General features: G+C 39.4%; 1 protein-coding gene across 1 annotated transcript in view; it reads right to left on the minus strand.

Annotated features, from left to right (window-relative positions):
- The window catches only part of SLC44A5 (solute carrier family 44 member 5), a 372,145-nt gene that overhangs the window by 153,077 nt on the left and 197,181 nt on the right, over nt 1–21,887 (minus strand). Inside the window, exon 2 of the mRNA XM_068538021.1 lies at nt 4,668–4,716. Coding sequence (XP_068394122.1) covers nt 4,668–4,716 — 49 coding nt within the window. The remainder of the gene's footprint in view (nt 1–4,667; nt 4,717–21,887) is intronic.

The following is a 21,887-nucleotide window of genomic DNA, read 5'->3' on the forward strand; positions in this document are numbered from 1 at the left end:
CTGGAAGTATCATGTTCCCTGATTTCAAACTATACTACAAAGCTATAGTAATTAGAACAGCATGATACCAGCACAAAAGCAGACATATAGATGAATGGAACAGAATAGAGAACTCAGAAGTAAACCCACTCTTATATGGTCAGTTAATCTACAATAAAGGATGCAAGAATGTACAATGGAGAGAAACAGTCTCTTCAATAAATGATGTTGGGAAAACTGGACAGCTAATTGTGAAAGAATCCAACTAGACAACTTTTTCATACCATATACAAAATAAAATCAAAATGGATTAAAAACTTAAATGAAAGATCTGAAACCATAAAACTCCTAGAAGAAAACATAAGCAGTAACCTTTCTGACATTGGTCTTAGCAATATGTTTTTGGATACATCTCCAAATAGTCAATGGCAACAAAAGCAAAAAATAAATTAATGTGACTAAATCAAACTAAAAAGTTTTTGCACAGTGAAAGAAACCACCAACAAAATGAAAATGCAACCTACTAAATTGGAGAAGATATTTGCAAACAATACTTGTGATAAGGGGTTGATATACAAAATATATAAACAACTCATACAATTCAATATCAAAAAAATAAACAACCTGACTTAAAAATGGGCAGAAACCCGGAATAGACATTTCTCCAAAGAAGACAGATGGCCAACAAGCATATGAAAAGGTACTCAACATCACTAATCAACAGGAAAATGCAAATCAAAACCTCAGTGAGATACCACCTCACACCTGTCAGAATGGCTATGATCAAAAAGACAAGAAACAAGTGTTGGCAAGGATGTGGAGAAAAGGGAACTCTGCTGAATTATTGGTGGAAATGTAAATTAGTGCAGCCACTATGGAAAACAGTATGGAGGTTCCTTTAAAAACTAAAAATAGAACTACCATCTGATCCAGCAATTCCACTTCAAGGTATTTAACTGAGGAAAATGAAAACACTAATTCAAAAAGATATCAAACACTAATTCAAAAAGATATCAAAAAGATATGTTCTTTGCAGCACTATTTACAATAGCCAAGACACAGAAGCAACCTAAATGCCCCTCAGTATATGGATATAGAAGATGTGGTGTGGTGTGGTGTGTGTGTGTGTCTGTGTGTGTAATGGAATATTACTCAGCCATAAAAGAGTGAAATCTTGCCATTTGTGGCAATACTGATAGACCTAGAAGGTACTATGCTAAGTGAAATAAGTTAGACAGAGGAAAACAAATACCATATGATTTCACTTATATGTGGGATCTAAGAAACAAAGGAACAAACAAAACAGAAACAGACTCATAAATACAGAGAACAAACTGATAGTTGCCAGAGGGGAGGGGCATGGGAGGATAGAACAAAATAGGTGAAGGGCATTATGGGGCACAAACCTCCAGTTATAAAAAAGTCACAGGGATATAGTATATACATAGGGAATATAGTCAATAATATTTTAACTTTGTATGGTGATGGATGGTAACTAGACTTACTGTGATTTCATAATGAATAAAAAATATCAAATCACTATGTTGTATACCTGAAAGTAATATTGTATGCTAATTATAACAATAAAAAATGTTGGGGGCTTCCCTGGTGGCGCAGTGGTTGAGAGTCTGCCTGCCAATTCAGGGGACACGGGTTCGAGCCCCGGTCTGGGAAGATCCCATATGCCGCGGAGCAACTAGGCCTGTGAGCCGCAATTACTGAGCCTGCGCGTCTGGAGCCTGTGCTCCGCAACAAGAGAGGCCGCGATAATGAGAGGCCCGCGCACCGCGATGAGGAGTGGCCCCCACTTGCCGCAACTAGAGAAAGCCCTCTCACGGAAACGAAGACCCAACACACCCATAAATAATTAATTAATTAATTAATTAATTTTTAAAAAAATGTTGAATCACAGAGTCATAGAATTTCAGGATTGGAAAGAACTCAGAGGTCATTTAGTCTAACTCCTTTATATGAATGAATCCCCTCTACAACATCCCTAATAAACGCCTCTTCATTCTCTCCTTGAATCCCTTCATGATAGTGAGTTTAACCTCTCCCCAATGCCTCAGGTAAAAATAAATGCATCTTATTACATTCCAGACAGATTTTCCACCTTCTATAATAATAGTTGTTTTCAGCATTGTGAAACCTACCAATTTGATCAGTATGAGTCATATGTCCTTCACCTACTTTGTGTGTAGAGAAGGGAAAAGAGTCAATTATGGAACATCCAAGGTTTTCATTTCTATTTACCTGTCCACCTATATGCTGCCTCTTTTCAGAATGAATATAAACGAAATGACTTAAAACTGGATGCAATAGCATTATTAAAATAGAAATAGAAATTCAAAGTCCTGAAAAGAAATGCTTAACTCAAAGGCTAATGTAGTTGCTGGCACTGAAATTAAATGTATCAGTGGGCTTTCTACAAGTCAAGACAAAAGGAGAAACAGTGGATTACAGTTCTCCCTATCTAACAGGAGAAAGTATATTAACTCTCCATTAAATGAAAAATTTTCTTAGTTCTAAAATTATAAGAGAATTTCTCATGTAGAACCTTGTAAAAGAGATTTATTTTTTAGTTTTCTATGTGCATTCATTTTTGCCCTCTAATGTACTGCCGAGAACAGTGCTGAACAGCCCTTAAACTTCTACAAATCTCACCTCAATCCAGTGCTAAACTTCTGTTGGATATAGGGGACAAAGCATAGGCACTGGATAACTACTCTTTCAAAAGGGGCTATCAAAATCACTGTTTGTTTGTTTGTTTGTTTTTGGTCAACACTACGGGGCAATAGCTTCCACACGTCCAATTCTTATCTTAGTAGATGGGGACAAATGAGAAACTGAGTTAATCTCTCCTGTGGCATTACCATCATTCCTTCACCTCTCCTAGAAACAACTGCAGTTGGGTGATCACTAGGCACAAAACGATGTCCTTGTAAACAGAGAGAGGTGCACAGAACATGGTGGGTGATGAGCAGACAGTGCCGTGAGGGTCCGCCTGAATATCTGATAAGACTTTGGACCTCTCAAAAGGAAAGTGACATTATGTAAGCAAAAAAATGTTATAGTAAGCAAGAGGTAATGTGAAGGAGGTGGGGTTTCTCACTTGCTCCTTAAACACTCCAATTATTTTCCCAGGAAAGGCATTATTGACCCCTGCAGCCTGAGAAGTTACCAATGGGCTAAACCGTGTCTTCCTATAGTTAAGCCCCTGTGGTTTTACAATACTTCTCTCCGTTCTTGGATTGAAGATCTGGCGGGGAGGGGTATGTATACACAATGACCATTTCACCTTTGAAGGCCTCTGTGATACCTAGGACATCACAAAAGGTCCTTAGTAAAAATAAATTATTCTCTTTATTGTAGTTGTTTAGACTTCACCTGGACTGCGTGGTTCCATCACTAAATTCTAAATAACTGAAGACAAGAGATTTCACCTCCCTGCCCACACCTACAGCCAGCCAGACTGAGCTCTGCTTTCTTCTCTATGGCTAGAAAAGGCACATCTGTAATCTGTATTTCATCTGTCCAAATGGGGCAGTTCACTTATTATTATCGTTGTTGTTACTACTATTGAATCCAGATTATATCTAGGGGTCCCTTGAGGCCAATAAGCTAGATTCTGTTCATACAAATTAGTTATTATAAAATGAATGCAAGTACAATAAAAGTAACCTCCATATCAAATGAGGCTATTTGTACACTGGACAACAAAATGTGTTCATGGTGTTACCATGGAGAGAATGAGAGAGATTTCAGACTTACTCTAAAGAGGGCATAGGTACACCTTTGAAAGAGTAAGCCAAACAAATAACTTGGCTTCCTACAGAATTAGAATAAACTAGATACACATTTGTTTAAAGCTGGGATATTATAGAGACATAACAGTAATGCTCATATACATGCTGATGGCTGGCAAGTGCAAATAAGCATGCTGATCATTATTTCACATCACAGTTTATTATGACATGCAACTGCCAGAAATTAAAGTCAACGCTAAGTGGAAAAACAGCTACACACAGCATAATCTTCTCCTCATTTTTAGCCATTCTACTCTGCAAACCCCCTTTTTGATTAGCAGGAAGCCTGGGAATAGAGGGTAAAATATAATAATAAAAGAGGCCTATGAATTATTGGATACTTTTTAAACGCTATGCAACCTTGCAGGAGAAGCACCAGTTAAGACAAGTACACACTTCCCTAGAGCATTTTAAAATATCCTAAGGCATACATGATGCATTGGTGAATGTCTGTCTCTCAGAAAGCTCTCTGCTTTGGGAGGCTGAGTAGCACAAACACCCTGTGTGGAAGAAGTTGGCATAGCAACTCTGCACTTGCAGTGGTGAATCAGAGTAAACGGGTGCGTAAGACAGCTACTGGAATGTGTTTCCTTCTCCACAAAGGGGTTAAATCTTATAAAGCATTTTTGGCTTCTCTTTATCAGAAATACAAACTCTTCAGTCATAAATTAAGGCAGTTCATTTGCTGAACAGGAGGGGATATTTATGACTCATGGAAAGATTTATTACCTGTACCCTGTATAAATAAGGTGACATTTAGGCTAAAAATAAGTCATTTCCCCCTCACAGTAGACACAATTCTCCATTGACCGGAAAATGATACCAAAAAATAAGCTTTCTGTGTTTGTTAAAAAATACATTCCAGAGAAAAGAATTGCTTACCTGTTGACAATGGGCCCCTTGAAATGTGGGTCATGTATCCTTGGATCACCTGCATTTAAAACAAAGATCTTGCTAAGCATATAAGCCAATGAAATGGCAAATAAATACATATAAAATATTAATAAAGGAAAAATTTATATCTTAGCTAGTCCACTGCTCAGTGCAGTGTTGAACTCATTCTTTGGTCCAGTGAAACATCAGTATGCCTAGGATACAGCTGTCAATCATTTTCCCTCTCTCCAGCTAGAAGCAAGTCTGGGAAGAGTTGTTAAGGACCATAATTCTTAGACACACTGTGTACATATCTCCCACAGTTCTGAGCAGCAACATTATAGATTGCAGCCAGGACAGCAAAACTTGAAGCCCTTCCAGTCTGCAAAAGCACATTCTACCATCTGCCATTCCGAAGTATTGCTGTGTATTTGTGAGGTGTGCAGCATAATAGAGATGTCGGCTTATCCCAGTTCTCCCTTTCCTCTCAGTAGATGAGGCTTCCCTTCGAGAAGCTGGAATACTAGTCACTGTTGGTCTCTGCCATGTTGGCTATATGGTATATACAAATCATTATTATATTATACAAATGTTATTTTTGTTTTTTTTTTTTTTAGATCTACTGGCAGACTTCATGCCATCTGAAGATGGGCCCTAGTCATTTACTCTTGCATCATGATTGCCAAATATTTCCCTTGTCTTTAAACAGTACAAAGTAGACACAGAATGGCCTTTCCCTCACATGTACTGGGTAGGCCCAGTAACAAGTTCTGTAGAATTATTTCTGGCCAAAGGTTTATATTTTGCAATTCTCAATCCCCGACTCTTCTTCCCCAACCTAAGGACTCCTGCTCTCTTCCTCCAGGGATTTGTCCCTGTAAGAAGGCCTAGTTCTGATTCAAAGACAGAATCAAAAGGGACTGGTAAAAAGAGGCCTGTGTGTCAGCAACCTGACTCAGCCTGTTCTCAGTGGGGAAATTAGACCTGAGGACTCAGAAACCTCTTCAATGTAATCACAGGCTGAGGGCAGAACAACAGGAAGGTAAGGACAGACTTGCAACAGAAATCCAAGAGCCAGTCAGTCAGCAAATATTCATAAAGCACCTATTACATGCTGAGAGCTCTGAGGGGACACAGAAGATCTATAAAGCATGGTCCCTGTCTTCGAGACCTTACAGTTGGTGGGGCAAGATCGACATATTGATTCATTCAACAAATATTTGTTGAGAATCTTTATATATCAGGCCCTGTGTTGTAATACATGAACAATGAATATACCGTATAAAATGATTAATCAAGTACTAAGTTATATGTATTGGCCTGAAGTGTTACAAGAGTTCTGAGAAAGTAGGTTTCATCAAGGACTAGAGCAGTCAAGGGGGTTTCATTCAAGAAGTGAGATTTTTGTGAAAGACTGGAACAAAACAAAAGGGAAAAGAGAAACATTCTGAGTGAGTGAAACTAGAATTCTGTTAAATTCAGTAACTATGTATTGATCGCCTGTTATGTGCTCTGCATTAGAAGAAGCACTGCAGGGGATACAAGATTTAGTGAAACACAGTCTCTGCCTTCAACAGGCTAACAAAGTGGTGAAGCAGGGAGAGAAATAAGAAAAGAACACAAGTCGCTATCAAATAAGGCAGAATGTGATATCGTAAGAGGGGGTAAAAGGAAAGCGTCAGGAACGTTCTAAGGAAGAAAAGGTCACATTCAGTTGAGATTAGTAAGGAAGGGTTCCTAGAGCCACAATATCTTGAGATGGACAAATAAAGTTTAGAGATGTATGAAGTCACAGAGTTAGGAAAGAACAGCATGTTTTCAGGAACAGTGAAAAGATCAGCCTGATTGGAGTCACAGATAATGGAACAGGAGGAGGAAAACATAAAGCTGAAGAGATGGTATGGAACCAGACTACAGAAAGCCTAAAAAGCCAGGGATGGAAGTTTTTTAATATATCCTAGGCCACAGGGAGTCATAGAAGGATTTGGAACAAAGGAAGGACAAGGTAGAAGCAGGGCTTAATTAAGGAAGAGCAATCTGGTGGCCATATATAAGTTGTATCACAAAGTGCAAAGTCAAGGGGACCAACCAGGAGTCGATTGCAGTAATAGAGGTAAAGTCATGTGAGATACGACCCAAAGTGGTAGAAGTAATGGAAAGACAGATTCCAGGATCATCACAGAGCAGTCGTGTGGCTTACGGGTTAGGAGCAATGGCTCTGGAGTCAGACTGCCTGCTCTCTATCACTTACTAGCAGTGACCCTAGACAGATCATATCACGTCCCTGAGTCTCAGTTTCCATATTTGTAAATGGGGATGATAATAGTACCTATGCCAGAAAGATGTTATGAGGCTTAAATGAATTAATACCTGTAAAACTGCTTAAAACAGTGGCTGGCACTTAGGAAGCCCCCAGTGAATGTTCATTCTTAGTCATAGAATTACACGAAAAAGATAAAAAGCACTTGATGAATGCTAAGACTTAGGGTGTAAAAGAGAGAAGTCAAAAAAAGGTGCCAAACAAAGAGATTTCAGACCTAGAAATTGTGATTCTCAGTCACTTCTGGTCTTTATCTCAGTTTAAAGAAATGTTGATGCTATTAAAACAGATGGGAGTGTTAGCAGGTGGAAGAGGTTATACAGTTGTCATAGAAAAAGAGCATGAGGTTGATTTGGCTCTTTTTAAATTTGAAGTGACATCTAATTGAAAGTCCAGTGTTCAACTGGAGTTCAGAAACTGAAGTCTTGTGGGGAGGGAGAGGGATGGACTGGGAATTTGGGGTTGGTAGATGTAAACTATTACATTTAGAATGGATAAACACCAAGGCCCTACTGTACAGCACAGGGAACTACACTCAGTATCCTGTGATAATCCATAATGGAAAAGAATATTTTTAAAAAAAGCATGTCTAGGGGAGGAGCTTCAAGATGGCGGAAGAGTAAGACGTGGAGATCACCTTCCTCCCCACAGATACACCAGAAATACATCTACATGTGGAACAACTCCTACAGAACGCCTACTGAAAGCTGGCAGAAGACCTCAGACCTCCCAAAAGGCAAGAAACTCCCAACGTACCTGGGTAGGGCAAAAGAAAAAACAGACAAAACAATAGGGACGGGACCTGCACCAGTGGGAGGGAGCTGTGAAGGAGGAAAGGTTTCCACACACTAGGAAGCCCCTTTGCGGGCGGAGACTGCGGGTGGCAGAGGGGGTAAGCATCGGAGCCACGGAGGAGAGCGCAGCAACAGGGATGCGGAGGGCAAAGCGGAGAGATTCCCGCACAGAGGATCGGTGCCGACCAGCACTCACCAGCCCGAGAGGCTTGTCTGCTCACCCGCCAGGGAGGGCGGGGTCTGGGAGCTGAGGCTCCGGCTTCGGTCGGATCGCAGGGAGAGGACTGGGGTTGGCTGCGTGAACACAGCGTGAAGGGGGCTAGTGCACCACAGCTAGCCGGGAGGGAGTCTGGGAAAAGTCTGGAGCTGCCTAAGAGGCAAGAGACTTTTTCTTCCCTCTTTGTTTCCTAGTGCGTGAGGAGAGGGGATTAAGAGCGCCACTTAAAGGAGCTCCAGAGACGGGTGTGAGCCGCGGCTATCAGCGTGGACCCCAGAGACGGGCATGAGGCGCTGAGGCTGCTACTGCAGCCACCAAGAAGCCTGTGTGCAAGCACAGGTCACTCTCCACACCTCCCCTCCCAGGAGCCTGTGCAGCCCGCCACTGCCAGGGTCCCGTGATCCAGGGACAACTTCCCCGGAGAACGCACGGCACGCCTCAGGCTGGTGGCAACGTCACGCCAGCCTCTGCCGCCGCAGGCTCGCCTCGCATCCGTACCCCTCCCTGCCCCCGGCCTGAGTGAGCCAGAGCCCCCGAAGCAGCTGCTCCTTTAACCCCGTCCTGTCTGAGCGAAGAACAGAAGACCTCAGGCGACCTACACGCAGAGGGGGGTCCAAATCCAAAGCTGAACCACGGGAACTGTGCGAACAAAGAAGAGAAAGGGAAATCTCTCCCAGCGGCCTCAGGAGCAGCGGATTAAAGCTCCACAATCAACTTGATGTACCCTGCAACTGTGGAATACCTGAATAGACAACGAATCATCCCAAATTAAGGAGGTAGACTTTGGGAGCAATGATGTGTATGTATTTTTTCCCTTTTTCACTTTTTGTGAGTGTGTACATGTAAGCTTCTGTGTGTGATTTTGTCTGTATAGCTTTGCTTTTACCATTTGTCCTAGGGTTCTGTCTGTCCATTTTATTATTTGTTTGTTTTTCTTCTTTTTTTTTAGTATAGTTTTTAGCTCTTTTTATCATTGGTGGATTTGTTTTTTGGTTTGGTTGCTGTCTTCTTTCTTTCTTTCTTTTTCTTTTTATTACTTTAAAAAATTTGTTTAACAATTATTTATTATTTTAATAACTTTATTGTATTTCATTTTATTTCATTTCATTTCAATTTATTTTATTTTATTTTATTTTACTTTATCTTTTTCCTTCTTTCTTTCATTTTTTCTCCCTTTTATTCTGAGCTGTGTGGATGACAGGCTCTTGGTGCTCCACCCAGGCGTCAGGGCTGTGCCTCTGAGGTGGGAGAGCCAAGTTCAGGACATTGGTCCACCAGAAACCTCCCAGCTCCACATAATATCAAATGGCGAAAATCTCCCAGAGATCTCCATCTCAATGCCAGAACCAGCTCCACTCAATGACCAGCAAGCTACAGTGCTGGGCACCCTATGCCAAACTACTAGCAAGACAGGAACACAACCCCACCCATTAGCAGAGAGGCTGCCTAAAATCATAATAAGGTCATAGACACCCCAAAACACACCACCAGATGTGGACCTGCCCACCAGAAAGACAAAATCTACCCTCATCCACCAGAACACAGGCACTAGTCCCCTCCACCAGGAAGCCTACACAAACCCACTGACCCAACCTTAGCCACTGAGGGCAGACACCAAAAACAACAGGAACTACGAACCTGCAGCCTGCAAAAAGGAGACCCCAAACACAGTAAGTTAAGCAAAATGAGAAGACAGAGAAACACACAGCAGATGAAGGAGCAAGGTAAAAACCCAGCAGACCTAACAAATGAAGAGAAAAGAGGCAGCCTACCTGAAAAAGAATTCAGAATAATGATAGTAAAGATGATCCAAAATCTTGGAAATAGAATGGAGAAAATACAAGAAACGTTTAACAAGGACATAGAAGAACTAAAGAGCAAACAAACAGTGATGAACAATACAATAAACGAAATTAAAAGTTCTCTAGAAGGGATCAATAGCAGAATAACTGAGGCAGAAGAACAGATAAGTGACTTAGAAGATAAAAGAGTGGAAATAACTATTGCAGAGCAGAATAAAGAAAAACGAATGAAAAGATTTGAGGACAGTCTCAGAGACCTCTGGGACAACATTAAACACACCAACATTCGAATTATAGGAGTCTCAGAAGAAGAAGAGAAAAAGAAAGGGATTAAGAAAATATTTGAAGAGATTATAGTCGAAAACTTCCCTAATATGGGAAAGGAAATGGTTAATCAAGTCCAGGAAGCACAGAGTCCCACAGAGGATAAATCCAGGGAAAAACATGCCAAGACATATATTAATCAAACTATCAAAAATTAAATACAAAGAAAAAATATTAAAAGCAGCAAGGGACAACAACAAATAACATACAAGGGAATCCCCATAAGGTTAACAACTGATCTTTTAGCAGAAACTGTGCAAGCCAGAAGGGAGTGGCAGGACATATTTGCAGTGATGAAAGAGAAAAACCTACAACCGAGATTACTCTACCCAGCAAAGATCTCATGCAGATTCGACAGAGAAATTAAAACCTTTACAGACAAGCAAAAGCTAAGAGAATTCAGCACCACCAAACCAGCTTTACAACAAATGCTAAAGGAACTTCTCTAGGCAGGAAACACAAGAGAAAGAAAAGACCTACAATAACAAACCCAAAACAATTAAGGAAATGGTAATAGGAACATACATATCGATAATTACCTTAAATGTAAATGGATTAAATGCTCCAATCAAAAGACATAGACTGGCTGAATGGATACAAAAACAAGACCTGTATATATGTTGTCTACAAGAGACCCACTTCAGACCTAGGGACACATACAGACTGAAAGTGAAGGGATGGAAAAAGATATTCCATGCAAATGGAAATAAAAAGAAAGCTAGCATAGCAATTCTCATAGCAGACAAAATAGACTTTAAAACAAAGACTATTACAAGAGACAAAGAAGGACACCACATAATGATCAAGGGATCAATCCACGAAGAAGATATAACAATTGTAAATACTTATGCACCCAACATAGGAGCACCTCAATACATAAGGCAAATACTAACAGCCATAAAAGGGGAAATTGACAGCAACACAATCATGGTAGGGGATGTAAACACCCCACTTTCACCAATGGACAGATCATCCAAAATGAAAATAAATAAGGAAACAAAGCTTTAAAAGATACATTAAACAAGATGGACTTAACTGATATTTATAGGACATTCCATCCAAAAACAACAGAATACACTTTCTTCTCAAGTGCTCATGGAACATTCTCCAGGATAGATCATATCTTAGGTCACAAATCAAGCCTGGGTAAATTTAAGAAAATTGAAATCGTATCAAGTATCTTTTCTGACCACAACGCTATGAGACTAGATATCAATTACAGGAAAAAAGGTGTAAAAAATACAAACACATGGAGGCTAAACAATACACTACTAAATAACGGAGAGATCACTGAATAAATCAAAGAGGAAATCAAAAAATACCTGGAAACAAATGACAATGAAAACATGATGAACCAAAACCTATGGGATGCAGCAAAAGCAGTTCTAAGAGGGAATTTTATGGCAATACAATCCTACCTTAAGAAACAAGAAACATCTCAAATAAACAACCTAACCTTACACCTAAAGCAATTAGAGAAAGAAGAACAAAAAACCCCAAAGTTAGCAGAAGGAAAGAAATCATAAAGATCAGATCAGAAATAAATGAAAAAGAAATGGAGGCAACGATAGCAAAGATCAATAAAACTAAAAGCTGGTTCTTTGAGAAGATAAACAAAATTGATAAACCATTAGTCAGACTAATCAAGAAAAAAAGGGAGAAGACTCAAATCAGTAGAATTAGAAATGAAAAAGGAGAAGTAACAACTGACACTGCAGAAATGCAAAGGATCATGAGAGATTACTACAAGCAACTATATGCCAATAAAATGGACAACCTGGAAGAAATGGACAAATTCTTAAAAAAGCACAACCTTCCGAGACTGAACCAGGAAGAAATAGAAAATATAAACAGACCAATCACAGGCACTGAAATTGAAACTGTGATTAAAAATCTTCCAACAAACAAAAGCCCAGGACCAGATGGCTTCACAGGCAAATTCTATCAAACATTTAGAGAAGAGCTAACACCTATCCTTCTCAAACTCTTCCAAAATATAGCAGAGGGAGGAACACTCCCAAACTCATTCTACGAGGCCACCATCACTCTGGTACCAAAACCAGACGAAGATGTCACAAAGAAAGAAAACTACAGGCCAATATCACTGATGAACACAGATGCAAAAATCCTCAACAAAATACTAGCAAACAGAATCCAACAGCACATTAAAAGGATCATACACCATGATCAAGTGGGGTTTATTCCAGGAATGCAAGGATTCTTCAATATACGCAAATCAATCAATGTGATACACCATATTAACAAATTGAAGGAGAAAAACCATATAATCATCTCAATAGATGCAGAGAAAGCTTTCGATAAAATTCAACACACATTTATGATAAAAACCCTCCAGAAAGTAGGCATAGAGGGAACTTACGTCAACATCATAAAGGCCATATGTGACAGACCCACAGACAACGTCGTTCTCAATGGTGAAAAACTGAAACCATTTCCTCTAAGTACAGGAACAAGACAAGGTTGTCCACTCTCACCACTATTATAAAACATAGTTTTGGAAGTTTTAGCCACGGCAATCAGAGAAGAAAAAGAAATAAAAGGAATCCAAATCAGAAAAGAAGAAGTAAAGCTGTCACTGTTTGCAGATGACATGATACTATACATAGAGAATCCTAAAGACGCTACCAGAAAACTACTAGAGCTAATCACTGAATATGGTAAAGTAGCAGGATACAAAATTAACACACAGAAATCTCTTGCATTCCTATACACTAATGATGAAAAATCTGAAAGTGAAATTAAGGAAACACTCCCATTTACCATTGCAACAAAAAGAATAAAATACCTAGGAATAAACCTACCTTAGGAGTCAAAAGACCTGTATGCAGAAAACTATAAGACACTGATGAAAGAAATTAAAGATGATACAAACAGATGGAGAGATATGCCATGTTCTTGGATTGGAAGAATCAACATTGTGAAAATAACTGTACTGTCCAAAGCAATCTACAGATTCAATGCAATCCCTATCAAACTACCAATGGCATTTTTCACAGAACTAAAACAAAAAATTTCACAATTTGTATGGAAACGCAAAAGACCCCGAATAGCCAAAGCAATCTTGAGAAAGAAAAATGGAGCTGGAGGAATCAGGCTCTCAGGCTCCAGACTATAATACAAAGCTACAGTAATCAAGACAGTATGGTACTGGCACAAAAACAGAAATGTAGATCAATGGGCAGTATAGAAAGCCCAGAGATAAACCCACGCACATATGGTCAACTTATCTTTGATAAAGGAGGCAAGAATATGCAATGGAGAAAAGACAGCCTCTTCAATAAATGATGCTGGGAAAACTGCATAGCTACATGTAAAAGAATGAAATTAGAACACTCCCTAACACCATACACAAAAATAAACTCAAAATGGATTAAAGAGCTAAATGTAAGGCCAGACACTATCAAACTCTTAGAGGAAAACACAGGCAGAACACTCTATGACATAAATCACAGCAAGATCCTTTTGACCCACCTCCTAGAAGAATGGAAATAAAAACAAAAATAAACAAATGGGACCTAATGAAACTTAAAAGCTCTTGCACAGCAAAGGAAACCACAAACAAAACGAAAAGACGACCCTCAGAATGGGAGAAAATATTTGCAAATGAAGCAACTGACAAAGGATTAATCTGCAAAATTTACAAGCAGCTCATGCAGCTCAATATCAAAAAAACAAACAACCCAATCCAAAAATGGGCAGAAGACCTAAATAGACATTTCTCCAAAGAAGATATACAGATTGCCAACAAACACATGAAAGAATGTTCAACATCATTAATCATTAGAGAAATGCAAATCAAAACTATAATGATATATCACCTCACACCAGTCAGAATGGACATCATCAAAAAATCTAGAAACAATAAATGCTGGAGAGGGTGTGGAGAAAAGGGAACCCTCTTGCACTGTTGGTGGGAATGTAAATTGATACAGCCACTATGGAGAATAGTATGGAGGTTCCTTAAAAAACTAAAAATAGAACTACCATGCGACCCAGCAATCCCACTACTGGGCATATACCCTGAGAAAACCATAATTCAAAAAGAGTCATGTACCACAATGGTCATTGCAGCTCTATTTACAATAGCCAGGACATGGAAGCAACCTAAGTGTCCATCGACAGATGAATGGATAAAGAAGATGTGGCACATATATACAATGGAATATTACTCAGCCATAAAGAGAAATGAAATTAAGTTATTTTTAGTAAGGTGGATGGACCTAGAGTCTGTCATACAGAGTGAAGTAAGTCAGGATGAGAAAAACAAATACCGTATACTAACACATATATGGAATCTAAAAAAAAAAAATCGTTCTGGTGAGCCTAGGGGCAGGACAGGAATAAAGTTGCAGATGTAGAGAATGGACTTGAGGACACGGGGAGGGGGAAGGGTAAGCTCTGGGACGACGTGAGAGAGTAACATTGACATATACACACTACCAAACGTAAAAGAGATAGCTAGTGGGAAGCAGCCACATAGCACAAGGAGATCAGCTTGGTGCTTTGTGTCCACCTAGAGGGGCGGGATAGGGAGAGTGGGAGGGAGACCCAACAGGGAGGAAATATGGGGATATATGTATATGTATAGTTGATTCACTTTGTTACACAGCAGAAACTAACACACCATTGTAAAGCAATTATACTCCAATAAAGATGTTAAATTAATAAAAATTAAAAAAAAGAATGTGTATATGTGTATAACTGAGTCACCCTGCTGTACAGCAGACATTGGCACAACATTGTAAATCAACTCTATTTCAATTTAAAAAGTTTACAAAAAGAAACTGAAGTCTTGGGTCAAATCTTGAGATAAATATTTGGAAGTCATAACGTTACCACATGAAAAGTGATAAATTTTCCACAAAGAATATCAGGATCTCTTGTTATAATGACAATAACAGTAACATTTAATACGTTTTTAGCATTAAATATTTAATACGTTTTTAGCACTGTACTAAGTGCTCTTATGCATTATTTTGTTTATTTTGAAAAAATAACCTTATTGTGTAGGTAGACTGGAAACCATTATTAGCCTCACTTTACATATGCAAAAAACCAGGCATAGAGAGGCTAAGGACTGTACCCACCGTCACCCAGGTGGTAAATAATGCACCTGGGAGCCACACTCGTCCCTGTCTCGTTGCAGCAGAACAGACCCCTGTTGGTCATACCCTGCACTGCCAGCATTGGTTCCTACTCTGGGGAAGTGAGTAAAATGCTTCCTGTTTGAGACAGTCTGTATATCCTACAGTTCTCTGACACACTGTCAGCTTCCTTTTCTGACTGCTTGTCTGACTCTGCCTCATGGCGACAAATACATTTCAGGGTATCTAGTCACCCCTTCTCTGGGAACTGACTTCCTCTGTAATCCACAGGCATGGTCTCTGGCTGCCAAGTTTCTCCCATGTGCCTGTTCCTTGGCAATCAGTGACTAGATCTGGTTTGGACACTAGACCCAAACTAGGCCAGTCATTTCTGGCCACTCTATCCCAGGAATTAGAATAGACAGTGAGTTAGGCATCAGGAGATCAGAACTGCAAAATATAAAGCTTGAAGACCAGAGAAGCAGAGAAAGTGAGCTTTCAGAAAGAAATTACTGAAGCAGATGCACAAGGAGAAGCGAAGATGGAAATCCTGATAGACTTCAGCTTCCTGTTCCAGTCCCTACCTGAGACCTGGGGTTGAGTTTCATGAGATACATTGTATCCTTATACTGAAGTCCTTTTTCTTGCTTTTTGCTAGGTACAGGCAACCAAGGAGTCACACTAATACACTCACTCTCTTGACCTGACTTAGGGTTTCAATAACTCATTTTAACAACATTATTATATCGTTGCAATAAAAAGGTGGTGGGGATTCAAGGATGAATTCTGGAGACTAAGTCTGCTTTCACAAATCTCACAGTTGAGTAAGAAATATAAGCTCAAGACTATAATATCAACACTGGTGTTAAGAGCCATGATAGAGACATGCAGAGGGTGCTGTGGAACGCAGAGGGGGTCATGAATGGATAGGTCTCTCCTGCTCTTGACTGACTCTGAAATTGGGCTCTACTTCCCACCAGCTCTCTGGCCCCTGTGCTTTTTGGCTTGGATCTTCCACTCTGATGTGGAACACTAGTGCCGATATTCTTGCTGGTTCCAGATTTCCATCCCCAAACTGGCTGAACAGCTAAAATATCTTGAAAACTTTGGTTGGGGGTGGGGGGGGTGCCGGTGGTGGTGGTACAACTTCCAGCCCCTCCACACAAAGTACTACAATCCTGTAGGTCTGGGGTGGACCTAGAATGTGTAATTTTTAATGTCCCATCAGATAATTCTGAGGCACAATCAGATTTGGAGACCACTAGGCCACTTGATTTTATTCTGAATTTCATTCTTAACCTCTGTCTCAGTTCATGCACAGTCCTTAATTCTAGATGTACATAACAGACCAAACCTGATGGAGTAAGAGAAAAGCACGTCATCAGATGCGTATGAGCTTTGGGAAACACCACAATTAAGGGTAAGAGATAACAGTTACAGAAAGAGAAGCAGAAAAGTGATATTCAAGAAAGCTCAAGAATTTCAAGAAAGAACGATTATAAATTCCACAGAAAAATGATTATTAAATGAATGCTTATTTGTACCAGGAACTGCTGTTAAGTGATTTACACACAGATATGTCATTTTCACAGTTCCACACAGAACACAGTGTGAATTGTACCCCCTTGAGCTGTGCAATACAATAGCAGTGGTATATTTATTATATCATTTAATGCTACCAATAATTCTGTGATGTATGCCATTGTTATCCTTCAATTTTATAGATGAGGAAGTTGAGTCACAGAGGATAAGCTAATTTGTCCTAGCTCACTCAGCTAATAAGGGGTGGAGATGGCATTCAAAGGCAGATGGTCTGATCCCAAAGCCTGTGTTGAGCTACCTGGCAGTGAATTTCTCAATAGTGATGTTAGAGAAATTCCATAGATGAGTGGGGAGAGGAGACATAATGAAAGAGGTTAAAAACTTATATTGATCCTGTAATTATTTGCTTTTTACATAAAAATGGGAAAAACTGGTTTAAAAGTGTCTAGTCTGGCTTCTAATTTTGGTGTGATTTGCACCTCACAAAGTGAAACAGTGGATTGTAGTATAAATGAAATGCTATTGTCAAATCTGAAAAGCTGACACTTTTTGATTGTAAATTCTGGCTGCCTTATATTTCAGTTGCAAATACACTAAGACCACAGTCAAATGATAAGATTTAGCTGATTTCATATAGTAATGGCAGCTGGAAAGTGATGACTTCAGCCTGCCCCATGTGCTGACAGAATTTGTATTGTCATGCAAATTTTTTATTTCCTGAAATCAATGCAGGGCATCGCTTTTTCTGAGGCTCTCATGTGCTCTAATTGCATCTCTGGAATAAATAGACTGAGGGGCCAGCTAAATAAAAAGAGCTACAGTGCTTCACTATCACATAGCTTAGCTAATTAAATGCAATTCATATTTCTCACTTAAAGAAAAAGAAATTAAGATTGGGTAATCATTTTAAAAGCTTCTTCAGTTCTTATGACTCTCTGATCACCAAAATTATTGTGACAATAAAAAATATTCATTACAGACAGTTGCACATTTGTTATTGTAGCTAACAGTTTATACTGCATGCATACAATGCAATTTTTTACTAGAAATAATTCATGAATATTACGAAAAACAGTCCAGGTAATTAATTCAGTTCATGGGTGCTGATTGCACATGACTCTGTCGAATGAAAATGTCAAGATAAAGCAGCCAGTCATGATTAGAAAGACTCTTTTCTTTCTTAAATGCAATCTGTTTAAATGACAATATAACTACCATTGATCAGTTATTAAAAGCAAAATTCTGAGACATTTAATTTTATTCATTCAGGTAGTCTCCTTCAGAGGATCTAATGTGACTTAGTGAAGGGAGAACTAAGGTAGGGTAAATAAGTATCCTGGAACTTAGAACTATTATGAGCAAGCACATCAGATAACTTTCCAACAAGCATGGGAAAACAGTGTCGTACAAAATTGTCTTGCTTTAATATTCAACAACAGTCAGTGGAGAATTGTGAATAATTAAATACTTGTTTTACTTTATTTTTCAAACATGTTTAAGATGCTGTGTCCATAAATAAGGGCCTGTCATTTCTTACAAGGAAAGGGTTCTCTTTCCTCTAAGTCTCAACAAAGGATAAGGAGCCATGTTCTTTGCCATTTCTTACAGGATGATGTTCCGACTTCTCAGCCCAGCACATCTGGCCTTTCTCCACCTGGCCCATCTCACCAGCCTCATCTCCTACCACCCTTCACTTTAACTTGATCTTTTAGCCAATCTGTACTGCTATGGTTCCCCTCCAAAAATCAGGTATTTTGCATACTGCCCTTTGAATAAGATGACTTTCCCTTCTTTGTTCCCTTGGCAATGGTTAAAGGAAGCCTACAGTTCCCCTTACAAACTTCCCACTCATTCTCAAGGAGAACAAGGACTAAAGACATTCTACTGGCCATTGTGCCAGTAAGTGGAGCCCACTTTGACTGGAGACCAATGTTGAGAACTTTCATATAACCCCACCCCCATGGTAACTAATTCCATTCATCTCTGAGACATACATACTTCTATTATTTGCATTGTTACACTTGATACACCATACCAACAAGGTGTTTGTTTACATGCAGTGGTAGACTGATGCCCACGTCCTAATGCCAAAATTTGTGAATGTTACCTTACATGGCAAGAGGGACTTTGCAGATTTAATTAAGTTGAGAACCATGAGATGTGGAGATTATCCTGGATAATCTAGGTGAGCCCAGTATAATCGTAAGAGTCCTTAAGTGGGGAAAAGGGAGACAGAAGAGTCAAAGAAGGAGATGCAACAATGGAAACAAGGTCAGAGTGACGCAAGATGAGAAAAACTTGACTGGACATTGCTGGCTTTGATGACAGAAGCGGGTGATGAGCCAAAGAATGTGGCAAATTCTAGAAGCTGGAAATGTAAGAAGACTGCTTCTCCCATTGAGTCTCTAGAAAAAACGCAGCCCTGCCGACACCTTGATTTTAGCCCACTGAGACCTATTTTGGACTTCTGACCTCCAGAATTATAAGATACATTTGTGTGATTTTTAAGCCACCTCATTTGTGGTAATTCATTACAGCAGCAGAGGAAGCTAATACACACGACTATCCTTCTATTGGATTGATAGCTCCTGCAGGGCAGAAACTAGACCTTGGTTATTGCTCTATTGCTATTACCTACTTTGGTGCCTGGTATCAATATATACATAACAAGCACTCAATAAATGTTTATAGAGTAAGTTTAAAAAGAATGTCAATGTAATTTTGAACTCTCATATCTTTAATTTAGGTTATAAAAATACAAATAGGAGAGCAATCTTGACAATCATCAGGTAATTATTTTAGATAGATTTCAACTTGGATTAAAAGCAAGTTAATAGACTCCTTAAAATGCACTTATGGAAAAAAAATTACTCTCCCTATCACTAACACTAATTTACCATACAATTTGTAATGTCAAGATCAGTAGGCGTTAACAAAGGAAGTAAGGGAGACAGTATCTCATACCGGTGCATAAAAATTGGTATCTGCGCTTCCCTGGTGGCGCAGTGGTTAAGAATACGCCTGCCAATGCAGGGGACACGGGTTCAACCCCTGATCCGGGAAGTTCCCACACGCCGCGGAGCAACGAAGCCCCTGCACCACAACTACTGAGCCTGCGCCCTAGAGCCCGCGTGCCACAACTACGGAAGCCCGTGTGCCTAGAGCCCGTGCTCTGCAACAAGAGAAACCACCGCAATAAGCAGCCCACGCACCGCAACGAAGAGTAGCCCCCGCTCTCCGCAACTAGAGAAAGCACGCACGCAGCAAGGAAGACCAGCGCAGCCAAAATAAATAAAATTAATTAATTAATTTAAAAAATCATATTAAAAACCTATTAATGAGATTTTTTTAAAAAATTGGTATCAAATTACCTGGTATCAAATGTCCTCTCTGCTACCTACAAGCTGTATGATCTTGAGAGAATTGCTTTTTTCTCTCTGAACTTCCATTTTGTCATTTATAGAATGATAGTAGCAAAAAATAAAAAATGAAAAAAGAAGGAAACAATTTCTGCCTTCGGGGTGACCATCTAACTGGAAAATAGTAAAGGATATGTAAATCACCTTTATAACCAAAGTTGATCTGTGCAGAATCGATGCAACTCAACTTTGGTTGAATTGTCACATTGGCTATAAGTGACACCAACAATTCTAAATGGTTTCAATGACTAAGATGGGTGTGACATTTATGGAATCACTTTTTGGAGGAGAGGAATTTTGAGCCTGCTTAAAGGACAGAATTTTGTGGCACATGGCAAAGCTGGACAAAAGCACATACTGAGCCATAGCGAAGAGCTATGTCTGGGGGAGGAGAGCAGTTAGGGGAATGATGTATATCATCGGGAGTTGGAGGAGGATGTACAAAGCCCCTCAAGTCTCCTGAGAGAGTAACCCAACCGTCATGTGTTTTTGTTTCTGCTTGATGCAGAGGAAATAGAAAAGCTAAGGCAGACGCACCAACATGAAGATTGCTATCATATTTCAGACATGAGATGGTAGATGCCTGACTGAGGCTGTAGCAGTGAGAGAGGATGAGGCAATTCCAGAAGCACTGCAGAGGAATGCATTTGGTGGGGGTGAAAGAAAGGGCATGGTACCATGCTTCATCACCTAGTGATGGCAATGCCTCATGCAGAAAATGATGTGCATTCCAGAAACTCATCTTGAGCAGAAACATGACCCCACACTGGACATGGCAAGATTAATGGAAATGGAAATGAGACTCCTTCAGCATTGATTCAAACCAAACAATACCATGGTATCATGACCTTATAATGGTGGTTTTTCTCCCAGTCTGAGTAACCTCCTAAACATATGGATGATAAATCACCCTATGTTACACCAGAATGTCAAATCTCCTACTTTAAGAAAGGTTTTTCTACTCACGGCGTTGGTTTCTAAATAGTTTGCATCATCATTTGACACAGTCTGCCCTATATGAACACAAATTGTTAACATTTAGTTAGAATGCCAACCTTAGAAGTAATACCTAAAAGAAGCAACCTCATTTCCACTGAGCAGGTAAAAGAAAACATACATAAAGCACTCAGGCTGCGTCTTAATAGACTGATTTTATAGGCAGTGCTGAAAGATGCACGTTTGGGGGCATTGGAAATGCACTTCTGAAAAAATGATTTTTCTTGACTACTGTGACAAAGCAGTGAATTTGTGCTATAGAACAGTCATGAATTATTGGATAATCACACATCTTCTCAGAATAAATAAAATTCTGAATCAATATTGATTTAAAAAGAGTCTGGAAGCAAACAAGAACATGAATTGAGTTTGAAGGTTATTCAGCTTGGGTTTTCTAATATTTCTTTCTAGCCATATTTGTATTTTATTGCTCAACATGTGGCACTCAAAAAAAAAAAAAAAAAAAGACCCATGACATACTCTAATTATACTGAAGCAACTCCTTATTTTCTTCCAGTTTCATAGGTTATACATTTCATTATCATGCCAGTCCCTCCCTATTCCTCTACCTCCTAAAAATTATAAGAACAATTTCACAACCAGAGATAGGAAATGAAGAGCATATTTACTCACCCTAAAAATAAAAATAAGTGACTTCATCTTGCCTTTCCATCTACAGAGTTCAGGCAGTAGCACAGTAAATGAATAAA

This window comes from Eschrichtius robustus, chromosome 3 (genome assembly GCF_028021215.1).
Source record: "Eschrichtius robustus isolate mEscRob2 chromosome 3, mEscRob2.pri, whole genome shotgun sequence".
In the NCBI taxonomy this organism is placed as follows: Eukaryota; Metazoa; Chordata; class Mammalia; order Artiodactyla; family Eschrichtiidae; genus Eschrichtius; species Eschrichtius robustus.